This window comes from Osmerus eperlanus, chromosome 9 (genome assembly GCF_963692335.1).
Source record: "Osmerus eperlanus chromosome 9, fOsmEpe2.1, whole genome shotgun sequence".
NCBI lineage: Eukaryota > Metazoa > Chordata > Actinopteri > Osmeriformes > Osmeridae > Osmerus > Osmerus eperlanus.
In genome coordinates, this window is record NC_085026.1 from 5,869,795 (window position 1) to 5,891,160 (window position 21,366).

General features: G+C 45.6%; 1 protein-coding gene across 3 annotated transcripts; it reads right to left on the bottom strand.

Moving 5' to 3' along the window:
- Positions 1-1,686: 1,686 nt before the first annotated feature.
- cnksr1 (connector enhancer of kinase suppressor of Ras 1) lies at positions 1,687-19,474 on the bottom strand. Of its 3 annotated transcripts, none has more exons than XM_062468801.1 (21): positions 19,215-19,467; positions 18,249-18,406; positions 15,928-16,124; positions 15,353-15,440; positions 11,267-11,308; positions 11,028-11,147; positions 10,716-10,775; positions 10,023-10,091; positions 9,757-9,885; positions 8,930-9,012; positions 8,536-8,645; positions 7,351-7,490; positions 7,087-7,120; positions 6,582-6,757; positions 6,170-6,243; positions 5,864-5,935; positions 5,087-5,160; positions 4,789-4,859; positions 3,903-3,984; positions 3,369-3,550; positions 1,687-3,187 (listed from the first exon to the last, which is right to left on the bottom strand). In XM_062468801.1, the coding sequence occupies exons 1-21, from the start codon at positions 19,264-19,266 to the stop codon at positions 2,756-2,758; spliced, it is 2,445 nt and encodes an 814-aa protein (XP_062324785.1). In that variant the 5' UTR covers positions 19,267-19,467; the 3' UTR covers positions 1,687-2,755. The 3 variants fall into 3 exon arrangements, with proteins under 3 accessions (XP_062324785.1, XP_062324784.1, XP_062324786.1); XM_062468800.1 differs by having other exon boundaries at positions 3,369-3,553; XM_062468802.1 differs by having other exon boundaries at positions 3,048-3,187; positions 3,329-3,553; positions 19,215-19,474.
- Positions 19,475-21,366: the final 1,892 nt, after the last annotated feature.

Genomic DNA, 21,366 nt, shown 5'->3' on the forward strand with positions numbered 1-21,366 from the left:
GAATCTAATTTAGTATGTCAGTGATCACACCCCAGTTGGATGTTTTATGACTACTACTTTATATACTTTCAAGCATTTTTTACCTCAGTCATTTACCATACTGAACAATATTCTCAGTCCTCATGTCCATCATGTATATATGACACAACGTGGACATGCTCTCAATTTGGAACACAAACACGGAATGAGATGGGCGAGCAGTCAGAGATACAATATGCTACAGTCATTTTTGACCCATCACTTCTCCAGCTCGTTTTTTATTCCCTGTAAGTGAAAATGCAGTACAGTAGACCATCTCTTCAGCCTCTGATGGTGGTGGTGGTAGTGGACCGCAGCCTGTTCTTCAGGCTTCAGCCTTTTTCTTATTGGCTTAATTGGTGTCAAATTATTATATGCTCAGTAAGCACACATTTTGAGACTTGTATAAAAGCATTATACTTTCAAATGAACAAAATAAAAAAAACTGTCAGTGTCGAGATGGCTGACGATTAAAAAGAGGTATTGCTCAGAATCTTTTTGGCCACTGTGCTGTTTAATAAAGCTCAGCATAATCACAATTGCTTGTATTGCAATTAAACCTTACCGGTTTATTGTATTTTTGTATTTCATCTTCAGTTGCTGCCAAGTGTGTTTGATGCCTGTTGGGTTGCACCTAAATAATATATAAATATGCACGCACGCACACACACATAAATGTTTAATAAGTGGAAGGTAAAAACTATTTTTTTCCAAACGATAGGCCTGCTCTCATATTAACTTGGTCAGCAATATTCTGCCATGCCAACTCACATTCTTTCGCTGCTGCTATGGTACTGCTTTTTAAAACAAAATATTGGTTAATATGCAGCATAGCAGTCACTAATATCTAAAATTATACTAGGGAGAAATGGCCGGTTCAACGGTTTCCTCCTTTTGCATGATGAAAAGTGTGATCTGTGTTCCATTGGTGAGGGCTTTTTATATCCTCATGCCCGAGCTTTACGCAGGGTTAATTAGGCTCCGACATTTTTATCACCTCTTCTGAAACCGTCAATTTCGTCAACCCAGAGTTGGGGTTTGAACTCAAGAGTATGTTAACCCTGCTTTCTGAAATATCCCCATTATGTGACATAGAAGCTTCACACTGCTGGAAGCATGCAGAGGACTACTATTACAAACACTGCTATTAACATGTAAATGTATCCTTCTGAAATGTCAAAGCTCGCAGTGAATTGTGTCGTGTTCCTCTGCTTCACTGTCAGCCGTATGTCTGAGTGGACTGTGACCACCTTCAGCATAACTGCCATCCCACAGACCTCCTCTGATGGCATCTATGCATCTTTAGACCAGAAAGCTGACTAGATGACCTGCGTGCAGTCGAGACTGTATACACAGACAGAAAGCTGACTAGATGGCCTGCGTGCAGTAGAGACTGTATACACAAACAGAAAGCTGACTAGATGGCCTGCGTGCAGTAGAGACTGTATACACAAACAGAAAGCTGACTAGATGACCTGCGTGCAGTAGAGACTGTATACACAAACAGAAAGCTGACTAGATGACCTGCGTGCAGTAGAGACTGTATACACGAACAGAAAGCTGACTAGATGACCTCAAACAGAAGACAATACATATTTTGATATGATTTTAGAAAGGAAGTAATATCAGTAACACTTTGGTTAGAATGGTGATAATAACACATTGATGAATCATTTACACAACCTTTATAAGCATGTAATTTATAAGCATGTCACAAACGATATGTACTCAAAGAAATTCATTTGAACTCAGAAATAATAATGCATATTAATGTTGAATAAATGCCTCATGAATACTTTATCATCAACACTGGGTAAAGTATCACCAATCTACTGTCAGCATCACCCCATTAACAAGATTCAGCCACTCTACCTGAGGAAACTACTGTTTAAAAGCTTCTATGACAACAGGCTAGTAGATTATAACAGTGTATCTTTGTTACATGGCATCAACATAATAGGCTAAAAGGAAGGTATTGTTAGCAGATATTCGTCAGCAAATGTTTTTATCTTTTATTTAGAAATTTAAAACAACCTTAAAATCCCATAAACATAGGTATACAGTATCTATCAACAAACTGTGAAATTTGATTGAATCATGTTTTTTTTTCCTTTTTTTCAAAATACTGCTACTAGAAGTCAGCTGATAACATCATCATACACACCCTGGAGACAGACAGAGACACTGAGTCTGTTCCCCTGGAGACAGAGACACTGAGTCTGTTCCCCTGGAGACAGAGACACTGAGTCAGTACCCCTGGAGACAGAGGCATTGAGTCTGTTCCCCTAGAGACTGAGACACTAAGCCAGTATCCGCATGCTAGGGTGTTTCAGTGGGAATACTCCGGATACAGCATCAGCAACTACATTAAACACTCACAGTTACTCAGTTATTACAGTGATTACGTTAAAGCTATGTTCAATTGAATTAGCATTCTGCTTGGCAGTATATGTGTTGAGGGCGTATCAGTCCGTACCAGCACGCTATAGACCTCCTCGGCAGCAGGGCTGCCAGATGGCGTCTCATGAGAAGTACAGAGGCCAGGAAGCCTACTGCAAGGCCACCTCCTTCTCAAAGCAGAGGCTTCTCGAAGTTTGAAGAGGGTCATCTGCCTTGGTTGACCCCACCTACACCCTGAGGTCCTGATTTGATCTCAGCAACAAGGCTCCATCTGGAGAGGGAGGCAGAAGATCCCTACTGGCTGCTGTGATTCCCTCCCTCTCTGAGCCCCGGCGTCTCATATGTAGAAGTAGTTCTCACTGGAGGGGCGAGCTGTGTCAGGGGTGAAGCCTGAGTCACGGCTGCTCTGTGCGTCTGTGAAACCAGACCCAGACAGCTCCGTCCCCTCCTGGGGTTCTAGGGCCTGGCTGACCACGTTCTCCAGGGGAACTGAGGGTTCTGCATCCACCAGCTGCTCCCCATCACTAAAGCTCATATCCGGAAGTGTGTCAGTGCCTGTGGAGACTGTTGCTATGGGTGCGTCATTACCTGTGGAGACCGTCGCCAGGGGCATGTCCTTGGCTGTGGAGGCCTTTCTGGGTTGAAGTGCCAGCTTTTCAATCTCTAGGGACAGATGCTCATTGATCTGCTTCCACTGGCGAAACTTTGCAGCTGTCAGCTCGGAGTCTTCTAGAACCTTGTTGATGATCTGCAGCTCTGCCTCTTTAGCCTGCAAGACAACCGAGCGTTACTAGAGACATCATCAGAGACACAGTCCTCCACTACTAGAGACATCATTAGACAGAGAAACAGTCCTCCATCACTAGCGAAACTGAGCGTGCCCTGTCGGAGTTACAGGGTGTGGGCCTACCTTGAGCGTGCTCTGTAGGAGGTACAGGGTGTGGGCCTACCTTGAGCGTGCTCTGTAGGGCACGCAGCGTGTGGGCCTTCTCGTTGATGACCGGGTTCTTGTTCCTGCGGATGAAGGACTTGCGGAAGTGGTCATGTGTCTGAGGCTGGTCCTGACCAATCAAAGACACCCCACCCTCCTTCAGCCTGTGGAACAGAACCCCCATCTCGTCTTCAGGCGCCCCTGCTGGGTGAGGGGGCGTCAGACAATGAGTGGTGAGGAGGAGAGAGAACAGGAGAAAGAGTGTAGAAGAGAGAGAGAGGAGGGTGTTTGAGTAAGCTATGAGGTAGGGAGGCGTATTTAAACCTGCCGTCTGGAGGGTCTCGTTAGTGTTCATTAGAGAGAGACAGGAAGACTACAGCGTCGACATACCAGTATTCAGAAACTGCCAGATTAAAACCTCCATCAGAAAACAATATTCACTGATATATACCTATTATCTGGAGTTGCTACAACCATCTTGTGAATGAGGGGAGAGAGAGGAAACACTGTAGATAGAGGAGTTAGAGAGGGGAGAGAGAGGTGTGTACTCTACCTGTGGCTTTGGCAGGGGTGGGGAGTGCTGTCGTCTTGTTTTTCTTGGCCTTTGTCCGAGGAAGTGTGCTGGGCTGGGGTTTCTGTGGACGACATCCCTCGTTAAGTTCCCTCCACCAGGCAGCAGGGCCTCCTCAGTGTCACTCACATGGCCGGCCAGCAGCCACCAGGGGGCAGCGCTCTGCCTCCCCGGAATACTACTGGCATTGTTTTCCTTGTGTGTGTGCGTGCATAGTGCAGTGTGTTTGTGTGTGTGTGCGTGCATAGTGCAGTGTATGTGTATGTGTATGTGTGCATAGTGCAGTGTATGTGTATGTGTATGCGTGCATAGTGCAGTGTGTTTGTGTGTGTGTGCGTGCATAGTGCCGTGTGTGTGTATGTGTATGTGTGCATAGTGCAGTGTGTGTGTGTGTGTATGTGTGCATAGTGCCGTGTGTGTGTGTGTGTGTATGTGTGCATAGTGCAGTGTATGTGTATGTGTGCATAGTGCAGTGTGTGTGTATGTGTATGTGTGCATAGTGCAGTGTGTGTGTGTGTGTATGTGTGCATAGTGCAGTGTATGTGTATGTGTGCATAGTGCCGTGTGTGTGTGTGTGTATGTGTGCATAGTGCAGTGTGTGTGTATGTGTATGTGTGCATAGTGCCGTGTGTGTGTGTGTGTATGTGTGCATAGTGCAGTGTGTGTGTATGTGTGCATAGTGCAGTGTGTGTGTATGTGTATGTGTGCATAGTGCAGTGTGTGTGTGTGTGTATGTGTGCATAGTGCAGTGTGTGTGTATGTGTGCATAGTGCAGTGTGTGTGTATGTGTATGTGTGCATAGTGCAGTGTGTGTGTATGTGTGCATAGTGCAGTGTGTGTGTATGTGTGCATAGTGCAGTGTGTTCACCGTGGTGATCTTCCGTCTTCTGCGTGGTGATGGAGTGTCTTCCTCCTCTGACTCCGTCTCGCTGTAACATTCTAACAGGAGACAAGGACAAGCTTTACTATCTCTCCACATCTTTACTCTTAATACAAGTGGGAGGGAGGGCATGAACAGATGAGTAAACATGGTTGGTTAGATGTGGAGGATGAGGATGTGACAGGTTATTTGTGGAGGAAGCGTGAACATGATTGGTTAGATGTGAAGGATGAGTGAACATGATTGGTTAGATGTGAAGGATGAGTGAATGTGGATGGCGTTCTACCTTCCTCGCTGTCAGGAGGAATTTTGTGGAACTTCTTGTGCTTCTGAATGGCAGCAATCAGAAAGTTGATCCATCTGGACACCAGAGATAGAAACAGAGACTCAGCAGATAGACTAGATGTGTCCTTTTCATGCATGTGTCTGCTAAAATACAGAAATATTGAACGATGCACTTCTGATCTTTGATTTTCTGTTGAACTTTCTATGAGCACTATTTGTGCCTTTGGAGAAAAGCATCTGCTAAAATGTTAAATGTAGAAAGCTCTTTTTACAGTGTAATTACATGAGTAATAGGCCTTGATAACAAATCAGAGTATCCTTTTCTGCACCGACACTCAAAGGGGGAGGAGCACATGATTAGACTGTACCGACTCAATGAATGGGTGTAGGTTTTCAACCGTGCCTGTTGAAGCTTTAGCAGGCCACCAGCAGGGGGCGATGTGACCCTGTCCAGGTAGGAACGCTCCTGTGTGAGTGTGCGTGAGTGAGTACATGCGTGGGTGTGTATGGTGCCATTGTAAAGAGTAGACAGTGACACCAGCTGTGTTTCTTCCAGGTTTATGTAAGATATGTTTATGTAAAAGATATGGTTTATGTAAAATACTGACCTTTTGTCAGCCAGACTCAAGGTGGTCTCGGACGTGCCCGAGAGAATGACAGAGAGATAGAGAGGAGGGAGAGATATAGGCAGAGACTGACAGAAAAGAAGCACCGACAGAGATACAAAGCTCTTGTGTCCGACAGCACAATGCTTGTGTTTATAATTTGTCACACTCACTTGCTCATGTCAGTAACATTCTCGGCTGCAAAGATGAAGTTCTGGAAGCGCTGGTGGCACATCTGAAAAACACTGAACACACAGAGAGACAAAATTGACAATCTATCTGCTAGTGGTACTAGAGCCTAGACTATCTATCTGGAGTTAGTGGAACCCTGCACATGGTCAGGCCTGGGGGAGATTAAAACGATTTATCTAGAACGATCTATCAGTGTTCTGTTACTTTCTCTCCCTCTCTCAAAAAAGTGATGAAGGGATGTTTGTACACACACACACACACACACACACACACACACAGATACTCACTTCTTCCGTTTGTGTTCTCCAGCACTCTCTATATTGTAGCTGGCGATCTGGACCAAACCCTGAGCCTTCTCCTCCTGTAGACACAAGACACTGTAATCATGAGAATTATAACACACCATAACCATGACAACCACAACACACCATCACCATGACAACTACAACACACCATCACCATGACAACTACAACATAATACACTATAACAATCACACCAACACCACAACAACCGCAACACACCAACACCATGACAGCCGCAACACAACACATCATAACCCTGACAACTACAACACTACACAACCACAACACGGCAATACAACAATAACACACTTGGGTGACTAGCTGGAACAGGGATGTTATATTGTACTAGTAGAGGGAGGGGTGACTAGTAGTGAACGGGGTGACCAGGGGACTCACCTGGGGGGTGTTGTACCAGTAGAGGGAGGGTCCTTTGAGGACAAACCAGAAGCGCTGCCACTTCTGCGTCAGGAAGACACTGTTCTCCTTCCTCTTCTTCCAGAGCCAGCCGTCGCAGTCAGCGCTGCCCAGCTCCCGACACGACACACGCCTCCGGCTCAGGGCCGTGGTCATACCTGAGGGTACGGTAGAGTAGAGTACATTAGAGAAAAGCAAGGTTGAGTACAGTAGAGTAGAGTACAGTGCAGTAGAGCACCGTAGAGTACAGCAGAGTAGATTAAAGTACTGTAAAGTGGAGTCCAGGACAATGGAGTACAGTGCAGTAGAGCACAGTAGAGTACAGCAGAGCAAAGTACAGTCAAGATCATTACAGTACAGTCGAGTACAGTAGAGTACAGTACAGTATATTGCAGTACAGTAGAGTAGAGCACAGAAACCTATGTAATAGAGATGTTTTGAAATGCTTTGGGTGAGTGAATAAGAACAACATTTAGAAAGAACGTACCTTTTACAGAGGACTTCTTAGTCTCCTTGTCCTCCTGAATAAAAGGTAAGGACAGGGTTAAGGTTACCATCAGGGTTAAGGTTAATATGAGGGTCACGGTTAGGTTACTCCTAGGGTCGAGGTTGCCATTGGGGTTAAGGTTACTCCTAGGGTCGAGGTTTCCATTGGGGTTAAGGTTAGTCCCAAGGTTGAGTGTTCATGCTTCAGTCTTTCCCATCACTGACGGCGGACCACATCAGCCCAGTTTCCGGTCAGTGGTCCTACCTTGGGCATGCCCATCTCAGGACAAGAACTAATGCTGGCTCGTCCCAGCTCCAGGGCTCGTGGGGAAGGACTTCTTTGTGACACAGAGCTGGTTCTTGACCCGGGCAAGAGCCACTCCCCATCCAGCTCTTCAGGGCCCCCTGGTAGACAAACACAACACAGCCATTATTGTGTTGTATGATTATTATGATCATCAAAACACACACAACAAGCCTCAGATACACAGAACATCTTAGATATACAAACCACACACAAGTAAGTACAGAAAGAAAATATTCACATCGGCTACACATATGTTCCTACCAAAGCCACGTAAACACAAATGATCCCTACCAAAAATTTCTGAGTGAAAACTGTAGTTTTAGTATTTCACAACATTTTGCCTATCTGCTGCAAAAGCAGGTCTGTTTGACAGCTGCATCAAAATCAGGAAGCTATCCGCAATATCCAATCAATAACCTGGACTCTTTCCTCCCTCCCTCCCTTTGTCGTTATTTTAACGTTACTCACTTATCAGCGGTTCATCAAGGACAGTGATAATTTTGATTAGCAGCAAGTAAGATTAAAGATTCAAGATATTTATTGTCATGTGTACAGTTAACAAAGTTACTCTGTACAATGACATTCTTATATTGCAATGTCTTCCTTCCACATAATTACAATAAAACACTAAAAAGAGAGAAAAATATATAAATATATACAGTCAGAATAAAATAAGAAATGAAATGAGTGCTATATAATAAAGTGCACCATCCGTTGTTGCAAATATTGCAAGTAGAGTTGGTGACATGAAGTCACAGCAGCAGTCAACCATAATAAGATTGAATTTTCTCAAACAATAGGGAAGAAAATATGTTGACCAACCATTATTTTCTGTACTCACAGAGTTGTATAAATGATAATAATTTGCGTTGGCTAACTTTGAATGGCTACCTGTAAGCGTAAACTGTAGCTGGTACTTTAGTCAGAGCTTGCTAACTGTTGCAAGGTGGCTAGGTTTGAGGTGCTCACTAGCAACACATGACGATGCTCACTAGCAACTAAATAGTAAACAAACTGGATGTTACCGGATGTAACATCACACGGACACCTTCGTTTGATTCAGTGTAAATAAATAAAACCAATAAAGAGGGTTCTTTTTTTTATTGTGTGATATCTGTGTAAATATGTGTTCTCTTATATTACCTGTAGCAGCCAGTTGAGAAGTCACAATGTTGTCCAATCTCGTATCACCTGGTAGCTCAGACTCCTCCTGTCCAACAGGCTGGCTATGTGGTGGTCCCTGGATGGCTGACCTGAGGAGGGACCGGAAGTGAAGGGACAGGAAGTGGAGGGACAGGAAGTGAAGGGACAGGAAGTGGAGGGACAGGAAGTGGAGGGACAGGAAGTGGAGGGACAGGAAGAGGAGGGACAATAAGTGGAGGGACAGGAAGAGGAGAAATAGGAAGAAAAGGAACAGGGTTTATACAGGACGTTTCCACTCAAAACATTCTCATCTACCAGGGTGCATCACACCTTCTCTATCTCCCCTCATACAAATTGGTTTGTGAGATGACAGGGTAGATGTTGATGTACTCACCTGAATGACAGGGACCTGACAGAGGCTGTGACTCGATCAAATATGGAATGTCTTGGGTTGTCTTCCTCGTCCTCTTTCTCCCTCTAAGAGCAAAAGAACACACCATGTGAACTCCCACTACTCCTATCGAGGTTAGCTCCCAACTGACAGTCAGCTTGTGTTTGTAGTGTGTGTTTGTGTGTGGGTGTCCCTGTGTGTGTGTGTGGTTGTTTGTGTGTGTGTGTGTGGTGAGGAGGGAAGGTCATGTGTATTGTTTTTTTCGGTTGTTTTTTTCCCCGGGGCTTTGGGCACATGGTGCTCTGTGGAGTTGTCATGCAGGATTTGGTTCATTCAGCCACAAGAGCACAAAACTGCCCCTCCAATTTGGCATGGAAGAATTGGACTGGTCTGCACAAATCCCTGACCACCATCACCTTTGGAATGAATTCTAACTCTGTCTGTAAGCTACACTTGATTGCCCAATCATAGACCAACCTCCCTAATGCTCTTGCAGCTGCATGGAAGCAAATCCTGCATTAGTGTTCTATTGTACTTCCAGAAGAGATCCATCCCAGAACTACCTTTCCCCTGGAGGCAGTTACAGAACTACCTTTCCCCTGAAGGCAGTTACAGAACTACCTTTCCCCTGGAGGCAGTTACAGAACTGCCTTTCCCCTGAAGGCAGTTACAGAAGCAAAGTGGGGACCAGCTCCACATTGCACCTTGTATTGAGAAGGCCTCCACGCTAGTGTGTATGTGTGTGTGTACGCGTACATCTATCTATTTGTGTCTGTGCGTGTAGCTGCGTGGGTGTTTGTGTGTGCATCTGTGTGCTTGCATGTGTGTACCTGAGTGGAGGTCTGTAAGGTTTTGCTATTTTTGCGTTGAGCGGAACCAGGAACCTTCTTGAGAACCAGCGTCACTCCTTTAGGATTCTCCTGTAGTTTCTTCACCAGGTTGGCCCTGCTCCAACCCACCTGGAGGTGCAAGGGAGCTTGGTATTATTTTTAACATCCGACAGACAAACAGACAGACAGACAAGCTGTCAGACAGACACAGACAGGTAGACAGGAACAAAGGCAGACAGACAAACAGGCAGACAGACAGAACTCACCACTATCTGGTTGTTGACTTTAATGACCTCATCACCTGCCAGGATCTTCTCACAGCAGTCTGCAGGCGACTGGGAGAGCAAGACCAGTGAGTGGGTACCTTATGGGCTATGCAATTAATGTAATTAATTTTTTCCGTTATATTCTTTAATCTATAACACAGTTATTGCTGTTGACACGCAACTGAGGTAAGCTTGACATTGTAGTTTTAGTCAGAACCGCAAACAACACAAGCAAAATAGTTGCAGGGATCTCTCCCAAGATAGCGAGCTAGAAAGCTGTGACTTTCTTGATAGTTTGCGAGTTGTTACATTGCCTAGTGAAAACAATTCCTATCCAGTGACTATATCCAAATCTGGCGACTTTCCGCTACTTTGGCAATCTCCATGTTTTTCTAATAATAATAAAGCACAATGGCAACAATTAAGTATACAACCTATAACATCCAATCATATTATTAAAATATGGCCTTTGTTACAAAGTAAGAGATAATTGAGCCACAGATGCACAGACACACAGAGATTCCGAGCATCATCGTTAGCTATTCCCACTCCTACTGCCTTCCTCACTGGGTAATGTTAGTAGGTGGTTGGCACCATGGTTAGCACCATGGTTAGCACCATGCTACAACACAGAATGTGATCCTTTGTGGTCATTATAACAAGTCACATGATCTTTAGAATAGAGAGACAGACCTCAGCAACAGTCCCGGTGACGTAATGATGACTGGACGGAGTGGAGGTGATCTCTATGCCCTGAGAAAGAGGGACGCACACATTCATTAGGGAATACAACCACCTGCATTGAAGCGTCTCCCAGAATCTGTGGTTCCAGAGAAGTTTCTGGCATGTTCCAACATGCTTTACTCGTACAGAGTGTGCATGTTTACATGTGTGAGAATAGTCTGGCTGGGTAGATAAAGACACCCCTTTAAAAACCAGCTGGACTGGTTGGTTAATCGGAGCAGCCGGCAGGGTTTTTTTTATAGGAATTGTATAGGATTGTACCAGGTTGTCGCCGGGGGAGACTGGGACCAGATCCACACTCTCCAGCTGAGCGGTGTGGCTGAGGAGCGCGTCAGGGCAGGAGCATAGGATGTCGTCACACACAGCCACCAGCTGACGACACTGAGGGGATCACACACACACACAAATCTGAATGCACAGGAAGTCATTGATGCCAATAAAGTTGATTAGATGTTATCAATTAAATGACTGACACAGTAAAGCTGTATAAATATACTTACAATTGCAATGATGTCCTTTTCTTTCTCATAGACAGTAGTGTCCTGGTGGGAGAGGAGAGAGGGGACAGGAGACAGAGAGAGAAAGACCGGGGTAGAGGAGAGAGACAGAAGAAAGGAGACAGGATAGGAAAAAGAGGAGACAGGAGAAGAGACAAAAGAGAGAGAAGAGGAGACAGAAGAGGGAGAAGACAGGGAGAGAGAGTCAGTGACAGTCCTGTCAACCTTCTAACCTAGTTTGCTTGTAGGCTGAGAGGCTAGTGTCATAGAACACTAGTTTGGTACTTGGCTGGTAAACTAGTAGACTGAGAGATTGGTAGGCTAGTAGGCTGGTATACTGGAATGCTGATAAGCTGGTATGGTTGTAGATTGGTATGTTAGTGGGCTGTTATGCTGACTTTGTCATTGATCAGATGATGTCTCCGTTTGTCTCATCACTGAGAGAAAGAAGAAATGGACCTTAAGCTAGGTCAGTCACCAGTACTGGAATAACCACAATCCCTAGCACTGAAACATTCCGTTCAGGTCACCGTTTGGCAGAACCAATCTACTTTCCCCTCCCTCACACACACAAAATAATACAGTCAGACAAAAGGTGACAGTCGATAGTTGATATGAACATATAACTCAGTAGGCTGACAAACGTAAATCCACCTTTGAACAGTTTCTCAGTGTTTAATGTATGTAAGTGTATACACTGTATGTGTGTAAGATATATAGAGAAAGAGGAAATATAAATCCTGTGAACCCTAGTGTGGGTAGGATAGTGAATGGTGGGATTAGTGGGATAATTACAGGCTTGTTGAGACTGGGCTTTGGGGAGGGGGAGGGGGGGGGGCGAGAGAGTCAGAGAGAGGGAGAAAGGAAGGGAGAGTGAGTGAGAGAGTGTGGGAGAGAGGGACTGTGGAAGGGCGAGAAAACATGTAACACCCCAATGAAAGAGTGTTTATCTTGACCACTGGTCTTCAGTTTCTTATGTGACGTATCATGAATGAACATATCATTTACATTTACATTACATTTATGCATTTAGCAGACGCTTTTATCCAAAGCGACTTCTAAGAGAGAGCTTTACAAAAGAGCATAGGTCACTGATCATAACAACGAGATAGCCCCAAACATTGCGAGCAGCCAAAACATGAAGCATACATTGTAAAAAAACAAATAAGTGCCAAAGGGAAGAACCATAAGAGCATGTAGTAAACAAGTTACAATTAAACAACATGAAACTGCTTTACAAGAATTTAGAACCGTTACAACTAACCAACAAGAGCAACAAGTCTCTCAATACGAGTCGTTGTGATCCTGGAGGAAACTAACATCAGGTCATAGCTAATCCTGTTCACGGAACCAGGAACCTGGGGTGCCACTACAGATCTAGGAACCACAGAGTAACATCTACACACGCACACACACGCATACACACACTCTAGGTTCCTCCTCTAATTTACGATCAGCAGAATAAGGTCAAGAGGCAAGAGTTTATGTGTACGCATGTGTTGCATTTTTGTGTGTGTGCGCGTAAAAGAGCATGTGTGTTTACACGTGTATACTTGTGTGTGTATGCATACATAAATGTGTGTGTGTATGTGTGTGTACACATTTGTGTGTGTGTGCGCCTGGGAGTGAGAGGGAAGGGCAAGCAGCCATCTATGAAAGATGGTTTAATAGTTTGGTCAAGTGAGACTGTGTGTGTGTGATCCAACTGGTGTCTTTGGTTGTCTAGGAAACAGAGTGTGTGGGTTGAATAGCATGCTCTGTGTTCTGCACATGTAACATTGCTAACACACACACACTAACACGCGCACACACGTGCACACATACATGTCTGTTTTGTTTTATAAGTAACAGTTTGAACACAAAGAGCACATTAGTGATGCTGAATGTCTCCTCCTCTTCCCCTCCTCCCCTCCCCTTCCTCCTCCCTCCCCCTCCTCCTCCGCTACTCCTCCTCCCCCCTTACCCCTGCTGTTGACAGAGCAGTACCACAGGGTTAAGTATTATTGACCCTGTATCTGTGTGTTCAGAGGTCCAGAGGACCAGAGCTGCCAGTTGGGAATTGTCAGCGTTCTCTCTCCATGTTCAAGTTCATAAACATCCTGTAAAGGTGTCAAGAGTCAGTGCCTCCATGGGGCCACCGGTCTCTGGTGGACTTTGGTTCCTTTGGGGCTGTCGACGCTTTAGAAAGCTCCAGTAGGCCTGACTGACCCCTGCCGTCCATCTCCCTCAGACCACTGTGTAGATACCACCCCCTCCCTCCTCTCTCCCCATAGCTGTATATGCGTGGAGATATACAGTAGTTGTAAATAGCAGTACATGGTTACTTAAATAGCTGTACATGTGTGTTGGTATAACTGTACATGTGTTGGTATTGCTGTACATGTGTGATTTACGCTGACATACCAACAGTTTATATTCAGATGGCTTTAGCATTCATTCTCAATCTGTGTGAAGCACCACAATACCAAACTAACCTAGTTCCTTTTTCAGAGCCTTTCTCTGTATGACGCATCCCATTTAAATACATTGGTCTTGTCCTGCTCCTGTTCTGCAGTCATCACACACACAGCCCCAAAACAGGAAGTGACCAAGATCTGCCTAAACAATGGCCAGCAATCACCTAAATACAGATTCTCTCTTGCCTAAATAGCCCAGGGAAGTGACTAGGTTTAAGTGTCTGATTAAACAGCCTGTTCATGACAGCACCTGTTAGCGAACATGGTTTGACTCAGCTGGAAGACCAGGCAGTAGGCATCAACATCCTTCAAGAACTTGTTGTTACCATTCGACCTCGTCACACACTCATTTCCCACCTTGCATGTTAACGGTTCTACAGCTAGCCTGGTGTTTGAATTCTAACTGTTGTAGAGCTAACCGTGTGTTCTAGACCTAATAATGTGTTCTAGTTCAACAGTTCAAGAACTAAAATTGCGTTCTAAAACAGAATGTTTGAGTGCTAACAGAGTGTTCTAGAAGGGAGTCATACCAAGATGGATCAACAGTGGATATCACTTCCACTCGGCTCTAATTCGTTACACTAAACCAGCCACTCAACAAGTTCATTTCTTAAGAGCAATGAAAACTAACTGTACATTTCTACCAACTTGGGACAAACACAAGTAAAGCTCCTCACATTTTAACTGTAGCAGTAAACTATAATACAAACATAAATGAAATGACAAAAAAAAATACATGTAGATTTGAAGAAGAGAGTGCTGTACCTACTGTAGCAGGCAAGAGTCCAGTTCTGGGAATAGACCTCTAAATATATCCCCCTATAACCCTCTACTTCTCTCTCCACCTCTAATACTCTGTCCTCCTCTACTCTCTCCCTGTCATTCTGCTGTCACACAATCACAAAGCTTCTCTCTCTCAGGTGGTGCAGGAGAAAGTCCTCGGTTCCTAACCCTAACCCTCTGTAGCCCTCCCTACTCCTCCCTCTGCCCCCCCCACCTCTGCCCCTCCCCCCTCTGCCCCTCCCTCCCACCCTCCCTTCTTCCTCCCACCTTACTCCTCCCTCCCTTCTTCCTCCCACCTTACTCCTCCCTAACCTCCCTTGCAAAGCAGCATATCTGGGTCTGATGCTTTTCTCTCTCAACATTTTCTTATAATTTTCACTACTGGACACAATCAACCTTCACCAGCTCAAGGAAGAACTCGTTGCCTCAGACAAGAGAGAAACAAGCCCTTGTCTCGGGCATCATGTGCTCCGTAAGAGCACAGGGACTTTGAACTATTCCTGGAATGAGATGAAGAATGCATTACCCAAGCTCCTCCATTACCCGGGAGCTTGTTGTTGTTAGTTAACTCATTCTTTGGCTTATTAAAACATAACAGCAAACCAAGCCTCAATGTTGTAGTTCCTCTCTGACAGTTGTGTCCTCTGGTATAGTGGTTCCTCTTGAGACAACCACACACCCTTTAGTGTCAGCGAACTGTTATTTTCATTTAATCTACCTTTGATAAACAGTCCCTTTTAAGTCAACTGTATGTACTTGTATTGTAATGTGTTCTTCCTTTCATGTACATCCCCCTCCAGACCAACCTCATGCACTCTTCTTCCTCCAGACTGCCACCCGCTAGACCAACCTTTTGCACTGTGGCCCCCAGCTCCTTGCAGTGGCTGATGATACTCTGACTGGCTGGCTGAGTGTTTCCACTTTGGGATAGCTGGTACCTGCACAGTAGAGAGGAAGAGAGAAGGGGGAGGAGGAGAAGAGAGAGAGCAAGAGAGGACGGGGGGATAGGGGTGGGGAAGAGGAGAGGAGGGAAGAGGGATGGACGGTAGGAAAAGAAGGAAGAAGAGAGGAGAGGAGAGAAGGAAAGAGAAGGAGAGAGAAGGCAAGGAGAGATGGAGAGAAATAGAGAATGAGAAAGGAGAGAGGAAAGAGGGAGATGTGAATATCAGTATAAAACATGCACACAAGACAAATCAAACAAGATCAGTACAAGACCATGTGCAAACAGAACATCAGAATAGGCTTAACCTGCTACCAGCAGTACCAATAGTACCAGCAGTACCAGCAAAACCAACACTACCACCAATACCACAGGACCAGCAGTGCCAGGAATACCAGCAGTCCAAACAGAACCAGTAATACCTACAATACCAGCAGTATCTGCAGTACCAGCACTACCACAGGACCTACAGTACCAAATCTCACCGGTTGAGCAGAGAGAAGAGGCCTTTGGCGGAACTGATGAGATCAAGGACAGCATGTAGCACGTTGGCAGGCAGCTGGTTGCCGCCATCCCTGGTTGTGAGCCGCCAGCGCTGCTGGATGCCCATCTGGAGGGTGTGCGCCACGGTGCGCAGCTTCTCCGTCAGACTCTGCAGACTCTCCCCTGCCATACCATAGGTCTGGAAACACACACACACACACACACAAACACACATATTTACAAACCACACACAGCGGATGCACACGTACATACACATGTAACAGACGTGGTCTTGCAAGCTCCGTCAGAGGTATACGGGCCTATGTTCGCTCCCACCGGGAGTCGAACCTGCCACCTCTGACTTCCCAAGCGCAACCACTACCAGCTACGCCAAAGAAAAGCTAGCTATTCGTTGACGCGGGTGGCCTGTTACATACCTGAGAAGTGAGTTTCACCGATTCACACCGGTTACACACGCACACATACCCCACACGCACGCACACACACACATGTAGAGCAGATGGTTCAAATGAGCATCTTCTCTCACACACTGCAATCAATCCGCATAGACAGTCTACATAGAGAACTAAAACACAGACAGTCTACATAGAGAGCTATAACACAGACAGAGTCTACATTACTCACATAGCAAACAACACTCTGATCGGAGTACCATAGCAGTCTCTTCAGTAGGGGTGCGTAACCTGGCCTGTCTTCTAACCCTAACCTAGCCGGTCTACTTTCTGGTTGACAATCATTGCTTTTGCATTGCTGTCCAGGAGTTCTCTGTGTGTGTGTGTGTGTGTGTGTGTGTGTGTGTGTGCGTGCATGCATGTATGTGTGTGCATGTGTGTGCGTGTGTGTGTGTGTGTGCATGTGTGTGCATGTGTGTGCATGTGTGTGCATGTGTGCAGTGATTGATGCAGAGAAACAGGACTGGTCTGTTATGCAGAGTAATTAGTAAGGCCAGGGCCCTTCCTCCCACACAACACATCAGCTCACCTCAAGTGGCCCCGAAGCGTTCATGCATAGTTCATTACCAAGGGTCTTCATTATGTCAGCCAGTCCTTAAGTGCTTTCCACATGATCATATTCCAGAGTGTGTGACTGTTGTTCCCACAAACACGTAGGCTCTCGAGCGACTCCAACTAAACTGCGTGAACGTGACACGCACACATACGCAGAACACACAAACATACATGCACACATCCGCACACGCCTGGCTCAGTCATCAGTCATCCCCACGTGCACGTTGCTCACCGTCAGCCAGTCATCCCCCTCACGATGGAGACAGTCTAAATCAGGGTTTTTCCTGCAGGTAAGCTGATCAAGGGCTTAGACCTCTCCTGACATCCACTGTTACGACACCCACACACGTACACACAGCAGGGGGATCAGAGGTTTGGGGGTAGCAAGTGTAGGTAGGAGAGAGGACAGCTCAACAGGGGAGTAGTAACCTTTCCAGCATATTTGCATGAGTGGTATTCAAGGCTAGATTCTGTGTTCCATTAATCTGCTTCAGGTGCAGGTGGAGTGTGACTGAGGACAGTCTCAGCGGGCTTCACCCACTATAACTCCATCTCTCCTCACAGCCCCAGAATATAGTATAACTATGACCTCACATCACCAGAGTATAGTATAACTAACCCTCCTCACAGCAACAGAGTATAGTATAACTAACCCTCCTCACAGCAACAGAGTATAGTATAACTAACCCTCCTCACAGCAACAAAGTATAGTATAACTTACATTTACATTTAGTCATTTAGAAGACGCTCTTATCCAGAGCGACTTACAGTAAGTACAGGGACATTCCCCCCGAGGCAAGTAGGGTGAAGTGCCTTGCCCAAGGACACAACGTCATTCGGCACAGGCGGGAATCGACCCGGTAAACTTCAGATTACTAGCCCGACTCCCTAACCGCTCAGCCACCTGACTCAACTTACCCTCCACACAGCAACAGATTACAGTATAACTAACCCTCCTCACAGCAACAGAGTACAGTATAACTAACCCTCCTCACAGCAACAGAGTACAGTATAACTAACCCTCCTCACAGCAACAGAGTGTAATATAACTAACCCTCCTCTCAGAAACAGAATATAGTATAACTCTAACCTCACAGCAACAGAGTACAGTATAACTAACCTTCCTCACAGCAACAGAGTACAGTATAACTAACCCTCCTCACAGCAACAGAGTATAATATAACTAACCCTCCTCTCAGAAACAGAATATAGTATAACTCTAACCTCATAGCACCAGGGGTTAGGTGGAGGAAAGAGTAGGAGGAGATAAAAAAAAGAGGAGGATTTGGACTGACCAGTGAGCAGAGCTTCTCCACAGCCTCCAGTATGAGCTCCTGATGTCCTATCTTGGTGACGCCCAGGTTCTCCAGGTCCTGGGAGGAGAGCTGCAGCAGGTCCAGCCCACACAGATGCCAGTCTGACACATGGTACTGCTGCAGTGAGGCGTCCAGGCCTGGGACCACACACACACACACCAATATGCTGTCCATCATAAAGACCTACAGTTGAAAGTTATCAGCTCCTGTAATTACTACTGTGCACGTGAACACCTGAATTTACATCACATCCTCATGACCGTGTATGCGCATCATCCATTAACCTATTCGCCTCCATCCTTCAAACACCCGTCTACAAATCTCTCTCCAGCGTCAATGGAACATTTAAGTGCATTCATCTAAACTCGCGGCTCTTCACAAAACCAGCGGAAGGCAGATTTTGTGTATAACTCTTGAATGTGTAGGCAGTGGTGTTGAGACTTGTTCCTACTCGCTGAGAATAAATGCTCGGTATTTAGGGTCAAATAAACACAGACGCTAGTGTTTCCGACTAACAAAGTGACAATAATACAACCTATTAGCTATATCAAATCACATCAACATTACTTGTTCTGTAACAACAACACGCTTCACTATATGGAATGTTTATGTTTTGATATGATCCATTTAAGTAAAATATATTTGTTATGGGTTGTGATTAGGGTGTGATTACTGTGTTATAGTACTTGTGTACTGTATTCTCTTGTGTTGTAGACTAGTTAGTTTATGTCGACAAATCGTTTCAAGCGGGTTTCCAGCGTCCACAACAAGCAGCCTGTTGCAGCATTATAACCTGCTTGGTTACAGCACTGCTTCACGGCCTCGGATCACTTCCTCATTCCACCCTTCCCTTCCAAAAGGATTTGTGTAGATTCTATTTAAGACCCAGCTTGTGTGATCCTAAATAAAGCCACCTGGCGAATGCCAAAAACAACCTTAGCCTACCTCCGAGCCAGTCGCTGACTCTGTCCTTACTCCACGACGCTATCGGCTCCATGCTTGGAGTCCTGCTTGAAACGTTGTATCAATTTCCAGTTGTTGGATTCTTCACGGGACTGTACCTAGGTGCGCAGGAAGCTCATCCTGATGATGACGGGCACTCCCATCCGCAGGTAGGCGTCCAGGGAGCCAATAGGAGGGTCTGGAGCTGTGATACGATTGGACCTGCACTTGTTTCTCACCTTAGACTGGCAGTGCAGACGGGACTGACGGGACTAGACCGCTCGCAGTATGAAAAGGTCCAAAGTCTCAAAACTTTCTGTAAACTCTAGAATGTCATCAGACTGCCAGAGCGTTAAAGATAGGGGGCGCAGGCACAGATCATCGCTAGCCTGCAGTATGGGCGTAATCCTCTTAACCCTTGTGTTATCTTCGGGTCATTCTGACCCATCAGTCGTTGTGACCCACCGTCGTATTGCGACAACTTTACCGCATACAAAAACAAAGTAAAGCAATTTTGTATTTTTGTAAGCATGCGTCAGACCCCCCACATTGCGAAGGTTAAAAGAAAATTATTTTTATTTGTTTTTGTATTGGGTAAAATTGGGTAAACACAATGATGGTTCGTTATGAACCTTTGGGTCATGTGACCCGAAGGCAGCACAAGGGTTAAACAAATAGTGTTTGGCCCTTATATTTTATAATCTCAATGTATCCAAGATTGACATAACATTTTAGTAAACATGCATATGCACAGGGCTCAGAAGTCTCACGCATTCCCCGTGAGACTCACCCATTTCAGCCGTTTCTCACGCTCTCACGCAACACCTTGTATTTCTCACACATTTCAACCATTTCTCACGCTGAGAAGTAAGGGATAACGTCCCGCTATACAATTAATGGACGAGGCGCAGGAACACTGAAGGACTATTTCTGCCGAGATGATAGTTAATGTCTCGAGTTATACAGAGTTAAATGCCAGTCAGAAAACATCACCAGCACCCCACGCCAAACATTTGATAAAACTTGAGAGCCCTGCATAAATGTCCTACTGTATGCAGGCATTTTACATGAACTGCAGACCAACAGATTCAAATGTATCAGACGAGTGAAATTAGAGAATGTTTTAGTGTATAGAGAGTGCTGTAGAAAGAGTGAACTGATCAAGCAGGAACAGAGGATGCAGAAAAGGGAGAGAGGTGATGAAGACATGTAGAAAAGAGAAAAGATGGATTCAGTTTAAATGGGTCCCTCTTCACCCCTTTGTATATTGTGTGTTAGGGTATTGGGTCAGTGTGTGTGTGTGTGTGTGTGTGTGTGTGTGTGTGAGTGTGTGTGTGTGTGTGTGTGTTGGGGTACTGGTTCAGTTTGTATGTTGGGATACTGGGTCAGGGTGTGTGTGCATGTGTGTTGGGGTACTGGGTCAGTGTGTGTGCGCGTGTGTGTGGCAGTAGTGAATGTGCTTCAGTCAAAAATCAAAGCTGGTAGAAAGGGCAGGCATCAAAGAGCACCCTCTGGTGTCTGTCCTTTCGGGAAGGCAGGATACAGAGAGAGGGAGGGAGACAGAGGGAGGTTGACAGAGGGAGAAAGAGCGAGAGAACGAGAGGGAGGGAGGGAGTGGGAGGGTGTGTGATGAGGAATCAGTTCTGCCTTTGAGTGTCACAGCCTAATGGTTAGATACTGAAGAAAGTCACCATTTAATGAAAACTATGAGGTCAGTTTCTGAACCTGGCCAGTAGCCATGGTGACATGGTATGGACCCTAATGGACTTGAAGAGGACTTGAACCATCAACCCCTCCTCTTTCAAGGAAACATTTGCTCCAGCCCTCCCTTGTTTATTCACCCCTGTAGCCTCGCCCATGCCCTCCCTACATGCCCCTGTAGCCCCGCCCCTGCTGACAGGTTTAAAAGCGACATACGAATAATGCATTTATGAAGTACAGCAGAAAATCAAAGATTGTAGAAGCGCATGGTTCTAACAGTATTTTGGTGGACAAGGTCAAGAAATGGTCTGCACAGGTATCACTCCCCTCCCTCCCCTCTCACACTTCCCTTCCCTTCTCCCCTCCCCTCCCCGCCCCTCCCCTCCCCTCCATCCCCTCCCCTCGTACATACCAGGAGCTCGGGGTCAGGTCTCAACCTGCTACTGTCCACAGA

Excerpts from the sequence above, each read along its gene's own strand:
- cnksr1 (XM_062468800.1), bottom strand. The coding sequence starts at position 19,266 with ATGGAGCCGATAGCGTCGTGGAGTAAGGACAGAGTCAGCGACTGGCTC. Across the intron at positions 16,125-18,248 it reads TGGAGAAGCTCTGCTCACTG|ACCTATGGTATGGCAGGGGA; the intron begins GTCAGTCCAAAT and ends GTGTGTTTCCAG. Across the intron at positions 6,244-6,581 it reads ACTGGTACAACACCCCCCAG|GAGGAGAAGGCTCAGGGTTT; the intron begins GTGAGTCCCCTG and ends TTGTGTCTACAG.